The 18,395-nt window shown below is 37.6% G+C and overlaps 1 protein-coding gene across 1 annotated transcript in view; it reads left to right on the plus strand.

The window, feature by feature from the left end:
* EYS (eyes shut homolog) overlaps window positions 1-18,395 on the plus strand; it is a 966,530-nt gene that overhangs the window by 433,572 nt on the left and 514,563 nt on the right. The window contains exons 27-28 of the mRNA XM_075414597.1: window positions 7,748-7,919; window positions 9,031-9,109. Coding sequence (XP_075270712.1) covers window positions 7,748-7,919; window positions 9,031-9,109 — 251 coding nt within the window. The remainder of the gene's footprint in view (window positions 1-7,747; window positions 7,920-9,030; window positions 9,110-18,395) is intronic.

The following is an 18,395-nucleotide window of genomic DNA, read 5'->3' on the forward strand; positions in this document are numbered from 1 at the left end:
TCACAAGTAGTTGTCAATAGTCTTATCTTCATAGTTGATACTAAAATTGATTTCAACAAGAGAAGAACTAGGTGTTGCTGAGTGATTCTGAAAGGACATCTCTCCTTTTCTCTCAGTTCTGGCTCTTTTCAACTGGATACAAAATTTTCAGTTACCATAGAAGGACCTACATATTTTTTTTTTGTTATATTCTGTATAAATTAGTATACTATGCTAATTTACTATTCCTTTCAATTTTCAGGTTCACCCTCAGCAACCAATTGTTTTTTATCGTGCATTTGTTTTTTTTTTCCAGGTAGTATGTCTTTGACTTTATTCTCACCCAAAATTCTGCGTTTCTTCCTTTTCCTCTCTTTTCATACTAGCCACTTATCATAAATAAATATCCTGAATTTTTAGTCTTCTGTAGCAGCATTCAAATCTCTTTATTGTCTCCTACAGAAAAAAAAAAAAAGCCGGAGAGGCCTATTAATGATTGTCTGCTTCAGTCTTTAGTCCTAACAAAAAAATAACTCTATATACAGAGTTTTTATATGTTTTTAAAATATATATGCCTAAGTTCTAATATGTCTTCTTACAAGTCTAATATTAAGTAAACAAACCAGAATGTATGATGTATTTTCAAAAATCAAAGTATTTTTACACTCGGAAATGTAATATGTAATCACAAAATCATCCGAATACAAAATGTCCTGAAAATACCAAGCTTATTTGCCAAGAGGGGAGGTTCTAGAAGTTATCATAGAAATTTCTTACAAAAAAAATATTATTTACTCTCTAAAAATTAGAATTTTAAAAAGTTAAATGCATGCAGTATAATGCAACCAACCAAAAGAGTGTCTTAAAGTAATGAATCTGAATAGCTGAATGATTTTAAGATAAATAAATCATTATGTATGTTGCATAGACTACAGAACTTGGCCTGTGCACATCAGTCATTAGCAAAATGTACAGATGTGTAGAAAAACTAGAGTTGTTCTTGTTAGTAGTACGATGAAGACTTCAAGAGAGCCCATAGCTAAGAATGCCTGTGCATTTAAGAGATCACACAAAAGTGAGAGTTTTTTGTTGTATGACCTCTCTTTATGCTCACAGTGTCTTCTTTCAGACCTATTCTACTGAAAGGAAGAAGCTCCTGAGGAGTTTTGCGACTAGGAGAGTTTGCAAAAAAACAGTATTTCTAGGACCCACCTCTGTTTCAAATTTCCTCCTTTCCCATGCCAAAATACTTATAGGATCAAGTCTACGATCTGATTTTTTCAGATTGTTAGGTGCATATCCTGGGTTCAGCCAGGACAGGGTTAATTTTCACCAGAATCCAGGAAGGGACACAGCCGGGCAGGCTGACCCCACCTGGCCAAACAGAGCCGGGTATTCCATACCATGTGCCGCCATGCTGGGTTCCGGTGGGGGAGAGCTGGGCCGTGGGAACTCTCTCGTGGCTCGGGAGCGCAGCGTGGGCAGCACGAGGGTCACGGAGAGCAGCTCTGCTGTGTGGTCTGTTTTGTTTTGTGTATTCCCCCTATCTGTATCGTCGTTGTTCCTGTTCCCTTTGTTTGCTGTTCTGTTAAACTGCCCTTATCCCGACCCACCAGTTTCTGCCTGTTTCTTCACATTCTCCTCCGCACCCCAGCGGGGGGAGGGGCAGCTGCGTGGCGCTTTTGTTGCCAGCCGCATCCAAACCATAACAGTGCACTAGAGCTTCTAAATATTCAGTTGGATGTTGGGGGGATGTGTTTCTGAAGGAAGAAATGCAAAAACATAATCATTTTTTAAAAGAAGTCTGAGAATAAATGCCCAGTGGTCAGAAAAGGGGGAGATTCTAGGTTGGGTCTGAAGCTGATGAGAAAAAACCTTGCAGGCAGAGAAGGGTAATTTCTTATTTAGGTTTGCAGTTGAAAAGATTAAAGTCATGATGGAAGATGTGACAATCTCTAGATTAGAATGTAGATGCGAAATTGTGCAAATGACCTTCAAGAAAGGCTGAAGCATCCCCAATTAATGAAGTGGGCTGAACACTACAAGGGCATTGGAAAGGCTACTGAATTTTCTTTATTAAGGTACGAGACAAACTGATTCATAGAATTATAGAATCATAGGTTGGAAAAGACCTCTAGGATCACCAAGTACAACCATCCACCCAACTTCACCATTCCTACTAAACCATATCCCGAAGTGTCATATCTACATTTTTTTTAAACACCTCCAGGGATGGGGACTCCACCACCTCCCTGGACAGCCTATTCCAATGCCTGACCACTCTTTCAGTGAAGAAATTTTTCCTAATAACTACTCTAAACCTCCCCTGATGCAGCTTGAGGCCATTGCCTCTTGTCCTATTGCTAGTTAGCTGGGAGAAGAGACCAACACCTGCCTCACTACAACCTCCTTTCAGGTAGTTGTAGAGAGCAATCTCTCCTCAGCCTCTTCTTTTCCAGATGAAACAGCCTCAGCTCCCTCAGCCACTCCTCATAAGACTTGTTCTCCAGACCCCTCACCAGTCTCATTGCCCTTCTCTGGACATGCTCCAGTAACTCAGTGTCTTTCTGGTAGAGAGGGAACCAAAACTGAACACAGTATTTAAGGTGTGGCCTCACCAGTGCCGAGTACAGGCGCACAATCACCTCCCTTCTCCTGCTTGCCACACTATTCCTGATACAAGCCAGGATGCTGTTGGCCTTCTTGGCCACCTGGGCACACTGCTGGCTCATGTTCAGTCAACTGTTGACCAACACCACAAGGTCATTTTCTGCTGGGCAGCTTTCCAGCCGCTCTTCCCCAAGCCTGTAGCATTGCATGGGGTTATTGTGACTAAAGTGCAGGACGTGGCACTCTGTCTTGTTGAACGTCATACAGTTGACCTCGTCCCATCGATCCAGTCTGTCCAGATCCCTCTGCAGAGCCTTCCTACCCTCAAGCAGATCAACACTCCTACCCAACCTGGTGTCATCTTCAAACTTACTGGGGGAACACTCAATTCCCTCATGCAGATCATTATTTAATAAAGATGTTAAACAAGACCTGACCTAAAACTGAGCCCTGGGGAACACCACCCGTGACCAGCCGCCAGCTGGATTTAACTGCATTCACCACCACTCTCTGCGCTCAGCCATTCAGCCAGTTCTTTACTAAAGTCCAGGTAGACAACATCCACAGGCTTTCCCTCCTACACTAGGTGGGTCACCTGGTCACAGAAGGAGATCAGGTTGGTCAAGCAGGACCTGCCTTTCATGAACCCATGCTGGCTGGTCCTGATCCCTTGGTTGTCCTTCACATGCCCAGTGAGCGCACGCAGGATGAATCGCTCCATGATTCTTCCCATGAATGGATGATTTGAAGGAGTAGGAGAATAGCTGTCTCCTTTTCATCTCAGTGTTACTGTTATTACTCCATATGTTTGTCCTCTCAGATCTGTGACACCTCATTGCCTTCCGCAACACTCTGACATGCAGGGGAGCCCCCAGGTTACAGAGAATATCAACAATCCCCCAAACCTCGTATGTGTGAGGTACTTTTCCCTTTTCTTTGTTGCGTGGAGGCATTATTTACTCACTTGGTAAGTGCAATCTGTAAAGCAGAGCTCCTAGAGGTGTCCTCAGCCCAGTAACACATCTGACACAATCAGAGCTATGAAACAGTTTACGGGTGATGTTTTCAGTAAACTGCTAGTTCTGTGATATTATGGTCTATCTCTCACACCAACTTTGCAGAATGTTTGGGTGTATTACAATGATTATAATACAGCAAGATTATTTTTATTCAAAGTTTTCATACTTTGAACAAGGATTGAAGAAGAAGGCAGCTTTCAAATTAAATGACAGTCACACTGGCAGAGAATGACACACTGTCTAGGTTACAGCCATGAAAGATGACCAGCCTTTTAGTGTCTACAGTGCGACAAATTACAAATATAATAGGTTTTGCTCTTGGAAATAATTTAAATGAAAATGTTTATTCATATCTGAATGGATTAATCCAGTGATGCTAAGGGATTAATGCCAGGGACGTATTTGGCCTGATTTCTTCAGAGAGCATTAGAATGTGGGTGTTGAATTTAAAGAACAAATTTTAGCATCTGAATGTAAATTATTTTTTATAAAAACTATCAATAATATTTTGACTTGGTGCATTTTGGCAAGAACATTTGAACTAACTCCTACTAATGAACAAGTTATTTTCTTTGTTAGAACTAATAGTTTAAAATTACATTCTTTTTATTTAGTTATTTTTTACTTAATTATTTTTCCTGTGTTATGTGTATTCATTTTCATCTTTAAGCCTATTGTACCAGTAATTACTGTAATGATAATAGTCTATATTCACAGCAAATCTCACAAATTTCTTTTTAGGGTGGGAATGACAAAATGGACTTCGACTCTCTACATATGTCTGAATCTTTTAACACTGGCAGGACTAAAAGTCCATTTTGTCTATTAATATTGCTAAAGCTTTCCTAGTAAGGGCAGTATATGAAGATATCACTACAAGGCATTTCTGTTCTTTCCATCAGATTCTGTCTTTCTTGGCAGACTCTAATCTTAATTACATCTCATGATGCCTGTTTTTTAAAGAAACTAAGCACAAATTTGCATTTATCTAGCTTCCAATGTGATTCCCTGCATGGACGTTACTTCATCAATCTTTGTTCTTGTATATGAGATACACTTGGAGATTAAAGACACTTTGTGATGTTAAGCATTCTCTTAAGCAAAGATTGCCTTGAAAGGTGATGTACAGGATTTCACAGTATTTGGATAGAAATGAAGGAAGACTACTGTGACATGTTCTTGTTGAACTCTGAGGAGAGGGAGAACGGAGGCTGAGAAGAACTTTCTTTAAGGAACCATTATTTCAAGACTCATGTTTTGTCCTGGGTTCAGCCAGGACAGGGTTAATTTTCACAAGATGCCAGGAGGGGACCCAGCCAGGCGGGCTGACCCCACCTGGCCAAACAGAACAGGGTATTCGATACCACGTGCTGCCATACTGGGTTCTGGGTGGGGGGCAGCAGGGCGACGGGAAGGCAGCCATGGCTCAGGAGCGCATGCAGCAGGGGGCGGTGAGAGCGGCTCTGTGCACTTCCGCTGTTTGTTTTGTATATTCTCCTTATCACTATTACTGTTGTTACTGTTTGCTTCGTTTGCTGTTCTGTTAAACTGCCCTTATTCCGACCCACCAGTTTTTTTCCTTTTTCTTACCATTCTCCTCCCCACCCCAGCAGGGGGAGGGGCGACAAAGCGACCGTGTGGCCCTTGGTTGCTGGCCCGGGGCCAAACCATGACATGCTGGTATTCTAAAAACTCCTGTACACACTACAAAAAAAGAAATTGCAGATTTAGAAAATGTGGAGCAAGCTGCATTACATGGATCAAGATGTTTGTAGCTGACACTAGAAATAGGCTTAATTTCCCCTTATTTTAGTCCTTTAAAAACTAGGCAGCTAGTGCAAATTACTCATGTAATTTCCTTCTGCAGTTATTGCCCCCACTAGAACATTCAAGGTAAGTGGTGTTCAAGACATGAGAAAGATCACTCTTTGAAGCTGCTTCTCTTTTTATCCGTTTTAAAGCAAGATTAGACACCTGTTATAAACTAGCTGCTTAATTTTACAATAGTTAAAATTAGGTGGGATGTATTGCACTCTGATTTCCTTAACGCAATATTATCTGAATTCTGTTCTTTTCACTGCCATATAGAAGCTGGGAAATGGGCAGATATATTCTGCCCAATGTAATTTCCACAAAATTACATATTTATAGAAAGATAATTTTACAAATTTTTAATCTTGCGTAAGCATACCCTGTCTAGAATACTAAAAATAGTTACTTTCCTCTATTTATGTAGTTATTCTGAAGGTTTATTTTTTCATTAATTCATTATGAATAGTTTACTGGATTGTCTGAGAGGAGGTATGAAGGTCTTTACAAAAGACCATACGTGAAAGAACCATTTATTTGTATTAATAGTATGTATGGTTAGTTCTAATTTGGCACTTCGATCAGAATTTTACTAAATTCATTATCCTTTTTTTCGAAAATTAATCAAGCAAGTTTTTGGGAACTTTAGTGGAACTAGCTGAATATTTTTATTTTCTTTTAAGAGCAGTTGCAGATTTGATTGCAATTTTATGGCATTCTACTGACATGCTCCCTTTTACTGTGACTGTTAAATATATTAAGTCATATCTAGTTTAAGTCTTCAAGTTACAGAAAAGGAAAATCTCTTTATATAATGTACATTTTTAATATTTCTCTGCAGTTTGGTAAGTCTGACTACGTAATTCTGAATATTTAAAAAAAAATATACTGCAATGATTCCTGTTTTTAAAACTCTCCAAGGTTATAATTGTATGTTTTTTTCTAGGAATGAAAGGAACATATAAAATAAATTTTTCCCAATGCATCTTGTCTTTTGAAACGTAATTTTTGTAATCATCTATTGACACACTAAATTTATGTACAGAGTCTTCTTTCCCCACAGTCATATAATGGATTTACACTATATTACCGTTACATTCATTGAGCTGTTCAGGCAAAAATTTATTCAGTGGTATTGAGGCAGCAGATCAGCGTAGCATAAATCAGAGTAGGTCAGGAGTGTAAAACACAATCTGTTTAATTACAAGATGTTAATGATCTAAAGGAACTATAATTTGTCTGTTCTCAATAGATTATGTAGTAATAGAAGCATGTATGAATAAGGAAGTATTATCAATGATTGCATTAATACTTAATCTGTCTTTCAGAATCAATATATCAATATGTGTCAACCCCTTCAAATGAATGGCTGCAGCCATTGCAGTATCTCAGCCAAGCTTCTAATGGGTTGATTATAGTCAAATCAAATTTCATTAGGTCATTTTGGAGTCTGCTACTGGTATATTGCTGAACTAATATTTAAATATCTTACTAGCAAGATATTATTTTTTGAAATACAATGTGACTTGATTTCAAGTTTATTTGCTTTAGTGGATGTATTACGCCTATGCAGAGGATAGAAAATGGTAGCAGTGAAAGGCAGGAGCAGGAATGAATGGCACTGGATTATTTATAAACATTCCATATTTATATAAATAGTTATATATTATTTATAACAATTTTAAATAATAAAAAACCTGAACAGAGCTATTTTAGGGATTGCTTTCTTCAAGATCAGAAATTTCTGCCTTAAAAAATCATAAAACACTAAAACTATTTTTAATTATTACTGCTGTCACATCTATCTCCTTATCAAAAGCAAATTACTAAATTTGAAATGAGAACCTTTAGCACTTAAAATACATGTTTGCACCTTCTAAGTAACTGAAACGAGGAAACTGAGTTTTTAAAAGTCACATTGTTTTAGTAAAAGTACGTAGTACAAAAACCAGCAGCAGTCTGTGTACATTAATACTACCAATTTCATTAATATGTCCTCTCACTAATTTGGTAAGTTTAAATTAGTAAGGCTTCTTAGGAGAGCAGACTTTTTTGTTGCTAATCAGCAGCGTTGGAAAGACCCTAAAAGACTTCTTGGCTTGCTATAACTACAGATGAGATCATTGTACTGTATTGCAATATAACCGTACTTTCTGGCATTTGCACCTATAGGTAGTTCCAGTGGGATATTTTTTATTGAGGAATGTAATGAGCTATATAAACAATGTATGTAAATAAAAATAGTTGATCTGAAATTGTTAATAAATAAACTGTTACTTGATTTGAGTTTAGAAATTAAAGCTTGGTTATATCTTCTGTTTTTTACACAGGTGATAGATGTGAAGTAAATATAGATGAATGTACGTCTGCTCCTTGCCTCAACAATGGAAGTTGCATTGATGACATCAGTTCCTATAAGTGTCACTGTAGGAGAGGTTTTATTGGAATAAACTGCGAGATCAACGTTAATGAATGCTTGCCAGATCCTTGTCTTCATGGAAGGTGGTTATTTTTATTTAACTATTATTATCTCCAAGATAATGTACCTAACTAACAATATTTAAGATTTAATGATACAAGAAGCTTGATAAACATGCTTTTAATTATATACTTCCAGAAAGTGAGAGTACAAGTTGCCTGCTTAAGATAATGTAATATACTGTTACATTATGTCAATTTCTCTCTCATTTTTGTTCATTAGCATAAACCAGTTTTCAGTACATGTGGATTAATTAGAGTTTAATATACTTAAAACTGAATCTTTAGCTGTTAACATGCCAAAAAGTTGAAATGTCAAGATGTCTTCTAATACGACAATCAATATCCTTATAAAACCCCTCAGGACCCATAATAGACACATTTGAAACCCATTATTAAAACCAATCAGAAGTGCCATGGATTTCAGTAGGTTACATCAGACTACTGTTTTGAAATGTATAGAATGATTGACGTGCAGAAAGCGGACTCCACAATCTGTATGATTGTAAAATAGGTATGTTTATTCGGCACCGGGCAGCACAGAGGGTAGTCCCACCAAAGTCGTGCACACCGAGCAGCAACTTGTCTCTTCAATTTATACAATTGAATATTACATATACATTAGATTTCCCAATACACCTATACATATGCATGTATCCTCATTTCATATCAAAATCAGTTCCGAGAAATAATTTCCATATTATAATTGGTTCTAAGAAGTAATTTCCATAGACTCCTCCCAGCTGCGCTTGCGCAGTGCCTCCTAGTGCAGGTCGTTGGGTGTCCCAAGATGAAGGCTCATCCTCTTCATCACCGTGTTCGCTGATTGACCTTTGTTTCTGCCAAACTCAGTTCTCTTCTGGCTCCCGTCCATACAGCAGGGTTGGTCTTGACCAGTTCTAGGCAACTCCCAGCCCCTATCAGGAACTGACCCCTTTGTATGGAGATGCAAGACTCTCTGCTTCAGTTAATTTAGACAATAGATAAGCACTATCAGGGTTTTTTTAAATGCACAGCAACTATTGGGTAATGCCACTTCTATTAAAATCCCTTTTAACCCCTTCCTTTGTGATACTACTAGTGCTGAATCTAGAATTATGTAGCTTAATCTTAGTAACGCTATTTTGTATTTCAGATGTATAGATCTCATTGATGGATATCAATGCTCTTGTGAATCAGGATGGACGAGCTCAAGATGTGAGATAAATATTAATGTATGTCTTCAAATTTTAATTATAGGGGAAAGGGTAATATGCTGCTTGAAACTCATTTTTATTGAAGTAACTTCTGAATAGGTCAGTTTATTGAAAATGCATGACAGAAATTCAGTTGTCTCAAATCCATTCTGAAAAGCTCATTATTTGTTATTTACGTGAAACTGCATTAAAAAAAGACCGTTTAGAAAATGTCTAAAGAACTTTAAAGGTGTTGTGTGAATGATAAATTTGAAAAACCACAGCAAGCTGAGCCAACACTACCTGAAAATCATTTATCCCTCAGTTCAGCATGGATGATGTAACTGCCTAATGTGCATTGTAAGCCCCATTGGCTGTAGCTTAACTGCATGTTTAAATAGTAAACCTCAAAGTGCAATGTTCTACACTGAAAGTAGACATGACTCGTATTTAAAATTTCAAAATCCAGGTAATTGTAGAATTCTGTGATATAAAACCATAGCGTACAAAATACACTGACCACTTCCTCCTCTTAAGTTCAAGAAAACTTTTGCGTTATCATGGGGAATGGCTGTGAATAAGAAGGCACCTGTATGTGCGAGTCTGTGTCGTGAAGATTCCCATGGTCAGGAAACCAGCTCATAGAAGGTGACTTACATCTGGTGTAACAATAAACAGCTCTTAGAATCTTGGACACAGTTTGGAGAAAGTATTGAATTGGTTTAGACTTGTTCAGGTTTTGTGTCAAAGGGAGTTTAATCAGATCTTGGGATATGATCCTTTTAACTGTACTTGGTCTCGTGAGAAAATCTGGCATGAGATCTGCCTCCCTTTGGCTGATCTGGCTTCTAATATTGTGCTTCTGAGTTGTCAAAAACACATTCCAAAACATTACCCAAACAACTTTTTAATTTATGTATGCATGTAGGAACCTTTCATGATTTGTTATATATAACTAAAAGTACCAAATAACTGAAAGATACCTCATATTACTTAAAGTATGGTCTGTAACTTTTCTGTTTAAAATGCATGACAGTCTCACACAAGGAGTGAATATAGCTGTGATATTATCTTCCAACCACCTTTAAAGAAAGAAAAAGTCAGGAAAAATGTAATTCAGCTCAACAGAGTGTGCATCATGATATAATATTGCATATCTGTGTGATTATCAGCTGTTGCCAGTGCTAATACAGGATACCCTTGGGTAATATTTTCTCTAGCAACTTCCATGATTTACACTTTCCTCCATTTTAAGAGAATGAGAGATTAAATGACCTGTAGACAACTGCATAAAATCATATTCAAAAGATAACCACATTTCATACTGAGGTGTTTGAAAATACATAGATTAGAAATTCATAGAAAGAAACAATATACATATACATTTGACAGATAAGTCTGTCAGAATGATGGCTTCATTTTTTGATATTCATTATATTTGCATGCAGTGTGATTACCACATTAGACTATGCTGCAGGTGTCATATTTTTAAAGGCTGCTACACTGCATTCATTCTGCTCAGACATATATCATGCCTAGGCAAGTCTTACAGTGATCAGCAAGGATTTCTGACTGTGTAGGGGGTGTGCATATCTGGATAATCAAGGTAGGGTCATGCCCTAGAATTGTTTTTCTCTAGAATAACATCAGTCAGTTCCTTTGTTTAAAAAAACAATCAGGAATTGATCCAGGTAAATACACTTCAATATTTTCTTCACTTGAAGATACAATTCTTTGTGTTAATGTTTATGCAATTGCATTGGGTGTAAGTACCAAGGTTTTGTTTGGAGATGGGGCTCCAGGGGTGGCCTCTGTGAGAAGAGGCCAGGAGCTGCCCCATGCTGGACACAGCCTGTTCTAGGCAGCTCCAGTGGATCCACCATAGGACACAGCTGAGCTCCTCACCCACATTGGTGGCACCTCTGTGGAAGCATGTTTAAGACAGTATAAAAAATGCTGCTCAGCAAATAAAGGTGAGAGGAAAAAAAGTGTGAGAAACAACCCACCAGACACTAAGGTGAAGAAGGAGAAGGAGGAGGTGTTCCAAGCATTGGAGCAGAGGTTGCCCTGCAGTCCCTAGAGAGAGCCATGGTAAAGCAGGTATTTCCCTGTAGTCCATGGAGAGGACCATGCCAGAGCAGATACCTGCAATGCAGCCCATAGAGGACCACATGCCGCAGCATGTGGCTAGGAGCCGGCCCATGGAGAGGAGCACATGCAGGACCAGGCTTTCTCTGCAGGACTGCAGCCTGTGGAGATGACCCACACTGGAGCAGGGGACAAGTGTGAGGAGAAAGAAGCAGCAGAGAGGAGCTGTTAGGAACTGGCTGGAACCCTCATTCCCCACCTGCCCTGCATTTCTCAGGGTGAACTACCATTCTGTGATTCTGTGAAAGGAGGAGGTGGGAGAGCTGGGAATTGAGGAGTGAAGTTGAGCCTGGGAAGAAGGGGGCAGAGGGAGTGGGTGTAGGTTTGCCTTTGTTTCTCACTGTCCAAAAATCTGTTTCTAATTGGCAGTAACTTAATTTTCCCCAAGTCAAGTCTGTTTTGCCTGTGACAGTTGTGGGTAAGTGATCTCTCTATCCTTATCAACCCATGAGCTTTGTTGTCTTATTTTCTTCCCTTGTCCTGTTGAAGAGGGAGAGTGAGAAAGTGGCTGGGTGGGCACTGCACAGCCGGGCAAGATCAGCAAATAAGCTGATTTGAATAACCAATTTAAAAGTAAAATGTATTTGTGTGTGTATATATGTATTTCCCTACATGTACTTGGATTTTTTTTATTTTTAATATTGTGTTTTTTCATCTTCTGCATGTGTTGCAATATAGTTTCGAAGAAAATACACTACCAGGACTTTTGTCTAATACTTTTAGAAAAAAAAAATAAGCTCTCTATATATATTAATAGATATAGCCTATAACTTTTTCATATCTAATACAGAGTGTGGATATTGGACCTGCCCTATCTACTGTGGCTTTCATAGCTTTTTCATTTATGCATTTCATTCATTCAAGAAAGAGAGAAAAAATTCGTGCATTATATGAATTAGTTGCAACACACATTATTTCCTTTGACATTTGCGTATATTTGAAAATGTAAGATGAATGTATATAACGATGATTGATCTTTTCTCTCTGATACAGATAAACATAGATTGCTAATATAGTCAGTAATAGTAATCATGGTTAGTAATAGACATTATTTCTTACTTATTTTGGCTTTTTTTTGCTACGACAGAAGAGAGGTTGTTGGCAGTTGTGCTTCTTCTGTGCTCCGCTAAGTCTGTCTCATGCTATCAAAAAGAGAGCAAAAAGCATTTTGAGCCTTTGTGCAGGATATTCAGCTTGTTGGTGCTTCTGTTTGTATCTGATAGAAAGCAGTGATCAAACTGCATCCTAGAATTATTTTATTTTTTCTGGTTTTACTGGTCTTTTCCCTCTGTTTTCATAAAAGATAGAAACAAGGGTGAAATCAGGAAAACCAACTGATCTTCTACAGAAAGGCATCACAGCCGATGCACATGTGAAGTCAGAGAACAATATTCTGCTCATCCAAGCAAATAAGCAGTTATTCACCAGGACTGGACAGATTGCACAAGAGACATGAGACTTGACGGCCATGTAATTGTCTGTGGCTTTATTGGGAAGAACAGTAGGATTCAGCTTGCCCTTCTTGAGGTGTCTTTGTGAAAACTAGTTGTCTACGCACTTATTATAGTCAGTGAAAATGTAGTGAATATTCAGTGAGATCAGCAGAGCTGTTCATCTGATTTTGAAATGAACATCTACATTTTTTTGGTGAGTCAATACTCCACTGACTGATGCCTGAGTCTTAAGGGACTATAACAGAGAATAGAATCCCGTTTGCAGAATTCTCTCTGTATATATGTAGCATATACATGTGTGGCTAACGTCGGTGAACGTACAAAGAGCCTCGGATGAGCTGGATGATCTTGTTTGTGCCTGTATGAGACTTCTTCACGCTATCAGGTATTTTTACCTATTCCTAACTACTTTAAAGAGGATTGAGTAAGGTAAGTAGTTTCTTGAAAGAAGCAAATCTAATCCAGAAAATAATTTTATGATATAGATGCAGATAGGTAAATCAAAGCGCAGTAGGAGATGGAGATACCCACCTTATTCTTCAAAGCAAAACATCTGTAATTACCTACCCATTGGACAATTTCAGTGTGTGTAACACTTCAGGGACCTCCTGGCTCTGAGATAATAAGTTGAAGTAAGAGTGACTGAGTTGGAGATTCTATTAAATGAATATGTAATAGAAAAGTAGAGACTTGAAACTGGAGAAGTAGAGAAATGGATGAGACCTACAGGAATGTTGCAGAGGAGTTTCACCTCCAAAGTCATAAACTGTCTGAGGACATTCCACTGATAGGCATATTTCTGATGTCTTACATAAGAAAAGCCTATCAACTCATACCACAGTATGCTCTTGCATAAAGGACGCTCTAGCAACAGAGAGTATCTTACAAACGAGGACTATTCAGTTATTAGGTACATAGGTCTCTGGATTTACGACATCAAAAAAGCCTTGGATACAAAGTAACCTGCTTTGCATCTGGAAAGATCATGATTCTCACAATATCTGTAGAGACATTACTTAAGTGTACTGAAAAGGAACCAATAATTGTGACCTGTGTTGATAACCGGTAGTGGAGGAAAGTGTAGGAGGTATGTTCTTCAGGTTATAAATTCAAACTGGGTGGGAAATTGAAGTCTAGGACATGCATTTAGCTTGCTTTGAAAGACTGCCTGTTCCATGTGAGACCTGAAAGGCAGACGGATATTCAGCCCCAGTATATGAGTAATATACTGGTATAGACAAAAGCAATTCAGATGCATTTGAAAATGGAAAACCTGTTGAAATTGGAGGAACCTGTACAAGAATAGATTGCACCTTTACCATCATGGAACCAGGCTATTGAATGGAAATTAAAATGGTTGTAGGGGGATGTTTAAACTAGATGCTTGGGAAATGCTGACAAGTCTAGAAGAGCATTATTCCAGAATGACAGAACTGACTAATGTTCATTGTGCCTCTGAAAAGACCAGCATCTGGCTCAAGAGGTGTTAACAACAGAGATTATGTGTGTTAGTGACTATAACACAGCTAGGTTTATGACTGTAACATGGGATTGCATGCCAAATAAATCCAACAGAGAGACATTCGATTTGAGGAGAGGAAACTATGTAAAAATGAGCCGCATTGTCAAGTAAGAGGATCAAGACCAAACCACAGGAAACTTAGAAGCAGACTAGGGGCTATTAAACAAATAGTATGTTAAAAGCCCAGGTAAAATGTGTGCCACAATTCAAGAACACAGAATGGTCCAAAGCCCCTGAGTGACTTAAGGAGGAAATTTAAGGCTGTCACAGGGAAAAAAATGGCATTTTAACAAATTGTAAGCTTGCCCACATGGGAAGAACAGAAAAATCCATTAAACACACTAGTTCAAATGTTGGCAGGAAGTTCAAAAGCTACAAGACAAATTGAAAATGAAAATGCCCTGTAAAGGATACTCCAACTTGTAAAAAGCTCTTCACATCTATCAAAACCGGGAAGCCAGGCAGGGCACTGATGGGATTGCTTGATGGTGAAAGTGTAAAATGGACACTCAAATGGGGTAGGGTCATAGCAAGAGAACTCTTTGCGTTTGAGGAATGCCAGGAGGACCTCACAAAATGGAGAAAGTGAAAAGGTGGTGGATAAGCTTCAGTGTAAGATAATAATCTAGGGGAAAATTGCCTAATACTTACCTACAGCTGAATTCAGAACCTTCAGTTACAACTCAGGAAAGAAGACTTGGAGCAATCATTGACAGTTCTCTGAAATTGTCATCTCAATGTGTAGTCACAGTGCATAACAGCAAAAAGAAAATGCTGGGCATGATCTGGAACAGTACAGGGAACAAGACAGAGGGCGTGATTTCAGTGCTCTATAAAACCTGAGTGGGCTCACTTTTTGGGCACTGTGCACAGTTCTGGACCTTGCATCTCGAGGACGATGTAGCAGAGACACTACAGAGGTCAAAAAAATGTTATGAATTGAATAGTTGCCTTGTAAGGAGACATTTAAATGGCTGAAACTATTCAATTTGAAGAGGAGAAAGCTCAGGGAAGTATCATAAAGGTTTAGAAAACTATGACAGTGGTAGGTAAATGGAAAATTTCTTTACCAAATTCTGTAGCAAAAGAAAATAATCAGAGAAACATTTGGAAGAAATACAAGTTCTGTCAGAGAAAGCAGAAAACCTCTCGAACTTGCTGCCACAGAAGGGGGGGAGAGGCAGGGTGAGTAGTTTCAGAAAAACTAGGCAAGCCATGGACAATAGGTCCATAAATGAATGATAAATGAATCAGTCAAGGAGGTACTGTTAAACATGTCTGATTAGAAAGTTCTGCTTTCTGGGAGGATGCATGGGACATAAACTGCAGAAAGTGGCAAAGTTCACATGATTTTCCTAAAGTGACTTGCTCTCTGCCAGTACTATAGACAGAATACTAGGCCAGACGGATCCAGTATATTCCTGCTCTGTATTGATGTCTATAAAATATGTTTATTTTTATTGTTTTTCTCCTCTGCTTTTGTTCGTAATCCAAAATTTCAAAGCATAAGATTTTGGTCATTTTGAATTCATTTTGAATTGAATGGTGTTGGATAAAAGCAACATTCTGAAACGTGGAAATAGGTTTTCTCAGTTCATTCAACAAAAAGTTGTATGTATATTTAATCCACCAAAAGGAAAAGCTTTGGGAAGTTAATAATTAAACAATATAGACATGTGATAATATCAACAAAAAATTTACAGGAAAAATACATTTCATTTATAGTTTCCTTAAACATAAAATAGAAATAGGCATCTGGAGCATTCATTTCAATTCTTAATGTCAATCTCAGACTTTACATGGTAGCAATACTATTGAGATTTATCCCAAAATAAGAGTGCACTTCAAACTCACATGTGAATGGAAAAGTCCATAACTTTACGAAACACACAGTTGAAAATAAGTGTTTTTTCAAACTTAACAAAGGAAACCTGGGCCTTTTGGTCTCTTTAACAGCGGTCGCAATTACATCATGTGGTTGCATTTATGATAAATTAAATAAATTAAACTATGGTAAAATATCTTTGAAAGGAACTAAAATGCATATATGTATATTTTCACACTGATGCACTAAACCATGGCTGTTCTGCATAGCTCTGAAATCACATTAAAACATTAAATTGTACATTTCCTATGAAGTAATACTGTAAATTTAGTCTTTTTTTAAATCTAGATTAAGGGCGCATTAAAAAACATATACATACCTTATTTTGTACGTACAAATCATTGGTTTAACACATGAATTTTTTTCTAAAGCATTTATTTACAGCATCTATTTCCTTTCTGTCTACTTCTTTTTTATTCTAATTCAAATCCTTAACCACATGGCTCTTGTTTATCACAAAAACCTCTGATTTTGACCTGAGAATAATTTTGCCTATCATTAAATGAATGGAAACATGACTCCTGAAAGCATCTTTCTTTTGTGGTGCAGCATCTATCTTTGAATTTCTTTCTTATCTCTTTCTTTTCAACTCAATCAAATTCAAGTTTTAAAACTCTGTTTGGTTTGACCTTCTACAAGTCAGTGACTTCCACCAGGAATCCGGTTGTCTCGCAGATACCAGGATGCTTGTGTCCACTCCCTTTATTGATGTTCAAGGCCACTACCTTTTTCTGCTTCAAGTCTTCCCTTACAATTAATGACTTTGTAGTTGTCTACAAAGAAATCAAACAGCAAATGGTCCTTGGGGCTTTATATCATAAGTATTCACAGGAATTAGACCGTATAATGCACCACATATATACAAGTATGTCAAAAGATAGATTTGTAAATAGCTTATGTATATTTCTAGTAGATATTTTTACCCCGCATAATGGATTTTCATGAGTTAGTTACATACAGAATTAGTCCACTTTATGATTATCTTTTTTGATATAAAGCAAAATTTCACTTAAATAAAAACAAATATATCATCACAAATTCTTTTTGCCTTGAATCACTTTTATAGAAATAGATTTTTGAAGTGTAATGAAGAAAAAATTTTTTCTATTTCTATTCAGAGTTTCCAAGGAGGACTAGCAAAAAATAATACTTTCTGTAGGAAAATGAAAAAAAAATTCCTAACTTCTAAAATGCACCTCTAGATTTTGTTTTAAAAAATAGCATTGAACTGACACACTATTTGGAAGAATAGTGGATTTTCACTATTTTTATCAATTTGCTAAAATGTGTTCCCTCATGATTTTTTCAAGCTATGGATTATGACTTTGGAAGTTACATGATGCGATATGTGGAAAGTTGGGATTTCTTAGGCAGATTCAGCTCGCTTCCCAAGACAGATGTCAGTATGTACCCCCAGATTTGGATAAGGGAGTAGTGTGCCTTCAGCAAAGTGCTGTGCCTTTCTAGGTCAGTTACTAGAGACCGAATTTCAGAACAATTCCCTGCCAGCAGAACCAGTGTGCCATGCCAGGTGGATTCTCTTAAGGGACAGTCATCCCCTTCCTAAAGGGACAGTCATCCCCTTCCTAGTACAAACAAGATTTACTACACCAAGACATTCAGAAAACAAGAAATAATTAATTATTGTGCTCCAGTAAGTGTAGTGGATCCTGTTTTGCATTGCTTGAACTAAGGATTCTTTACAAAACCTCGCCTTAAAAGAGTTGCATAACTAGAAATCTTATTCTTTCACTATTTTTGCCTTGGCTTTTAAATTTTCTTCCTATGCTAAGAAAATCAGTGAGGACTTCTAGGTGCTGTAACAATAATTTAGTAAAAATAAAGCCAGAATATAACTGTTCTGTTCTCCTGTCAAAAGTCTGTATATTCCTTTAATTTTACAGCTCCAATGAAACTAATACTTGCATTTAACTTATGTTTGCCTAAAGCATAGGTTTTAGAGATACATACAGTCTTTATTTAAAGACATGAGGAGGTGGAAGATCAGCTACTTATGACAGTTTTAGAGTGGCTGACTTTCAGTAGTAAAGTTAGACTTCTTTGTATTTGGGAATGCGGTAGTCGGTTTTGTGCTGACTTTCTCTGGGAGTTAAAGTAATCATGAATATATAATACTTCCTGTGAAAATAACTGTGCGCTGCCATTATCTCTGTCTCTCTCTCAGTTTTGCTGAGGATAAGCTAAACTTAAGAACACTCATAGAGCCATCAAGAGTTCTGGAACTTCTTAGAGCAAAGAACTCACACCAATTATTGCTTTTAATACCTGGAAACAGACCTGTACTCCATGAATTTG

Source organism: Opisthocomus hoazin, chromosome 2 (assembly GCF_030867145.1).
Source record: "Opisthocomus hoazin isolate bOpiHoa1 chromosome 2, bOpiHoa1.hap1, whole genome shotgun sequence".
NCBI lineage: Eukaryota > Metazoa > Chordata > Aves > Opisthocomiformes > Opisthocomidae > Opisthocomus > Opisthocomus hoazin.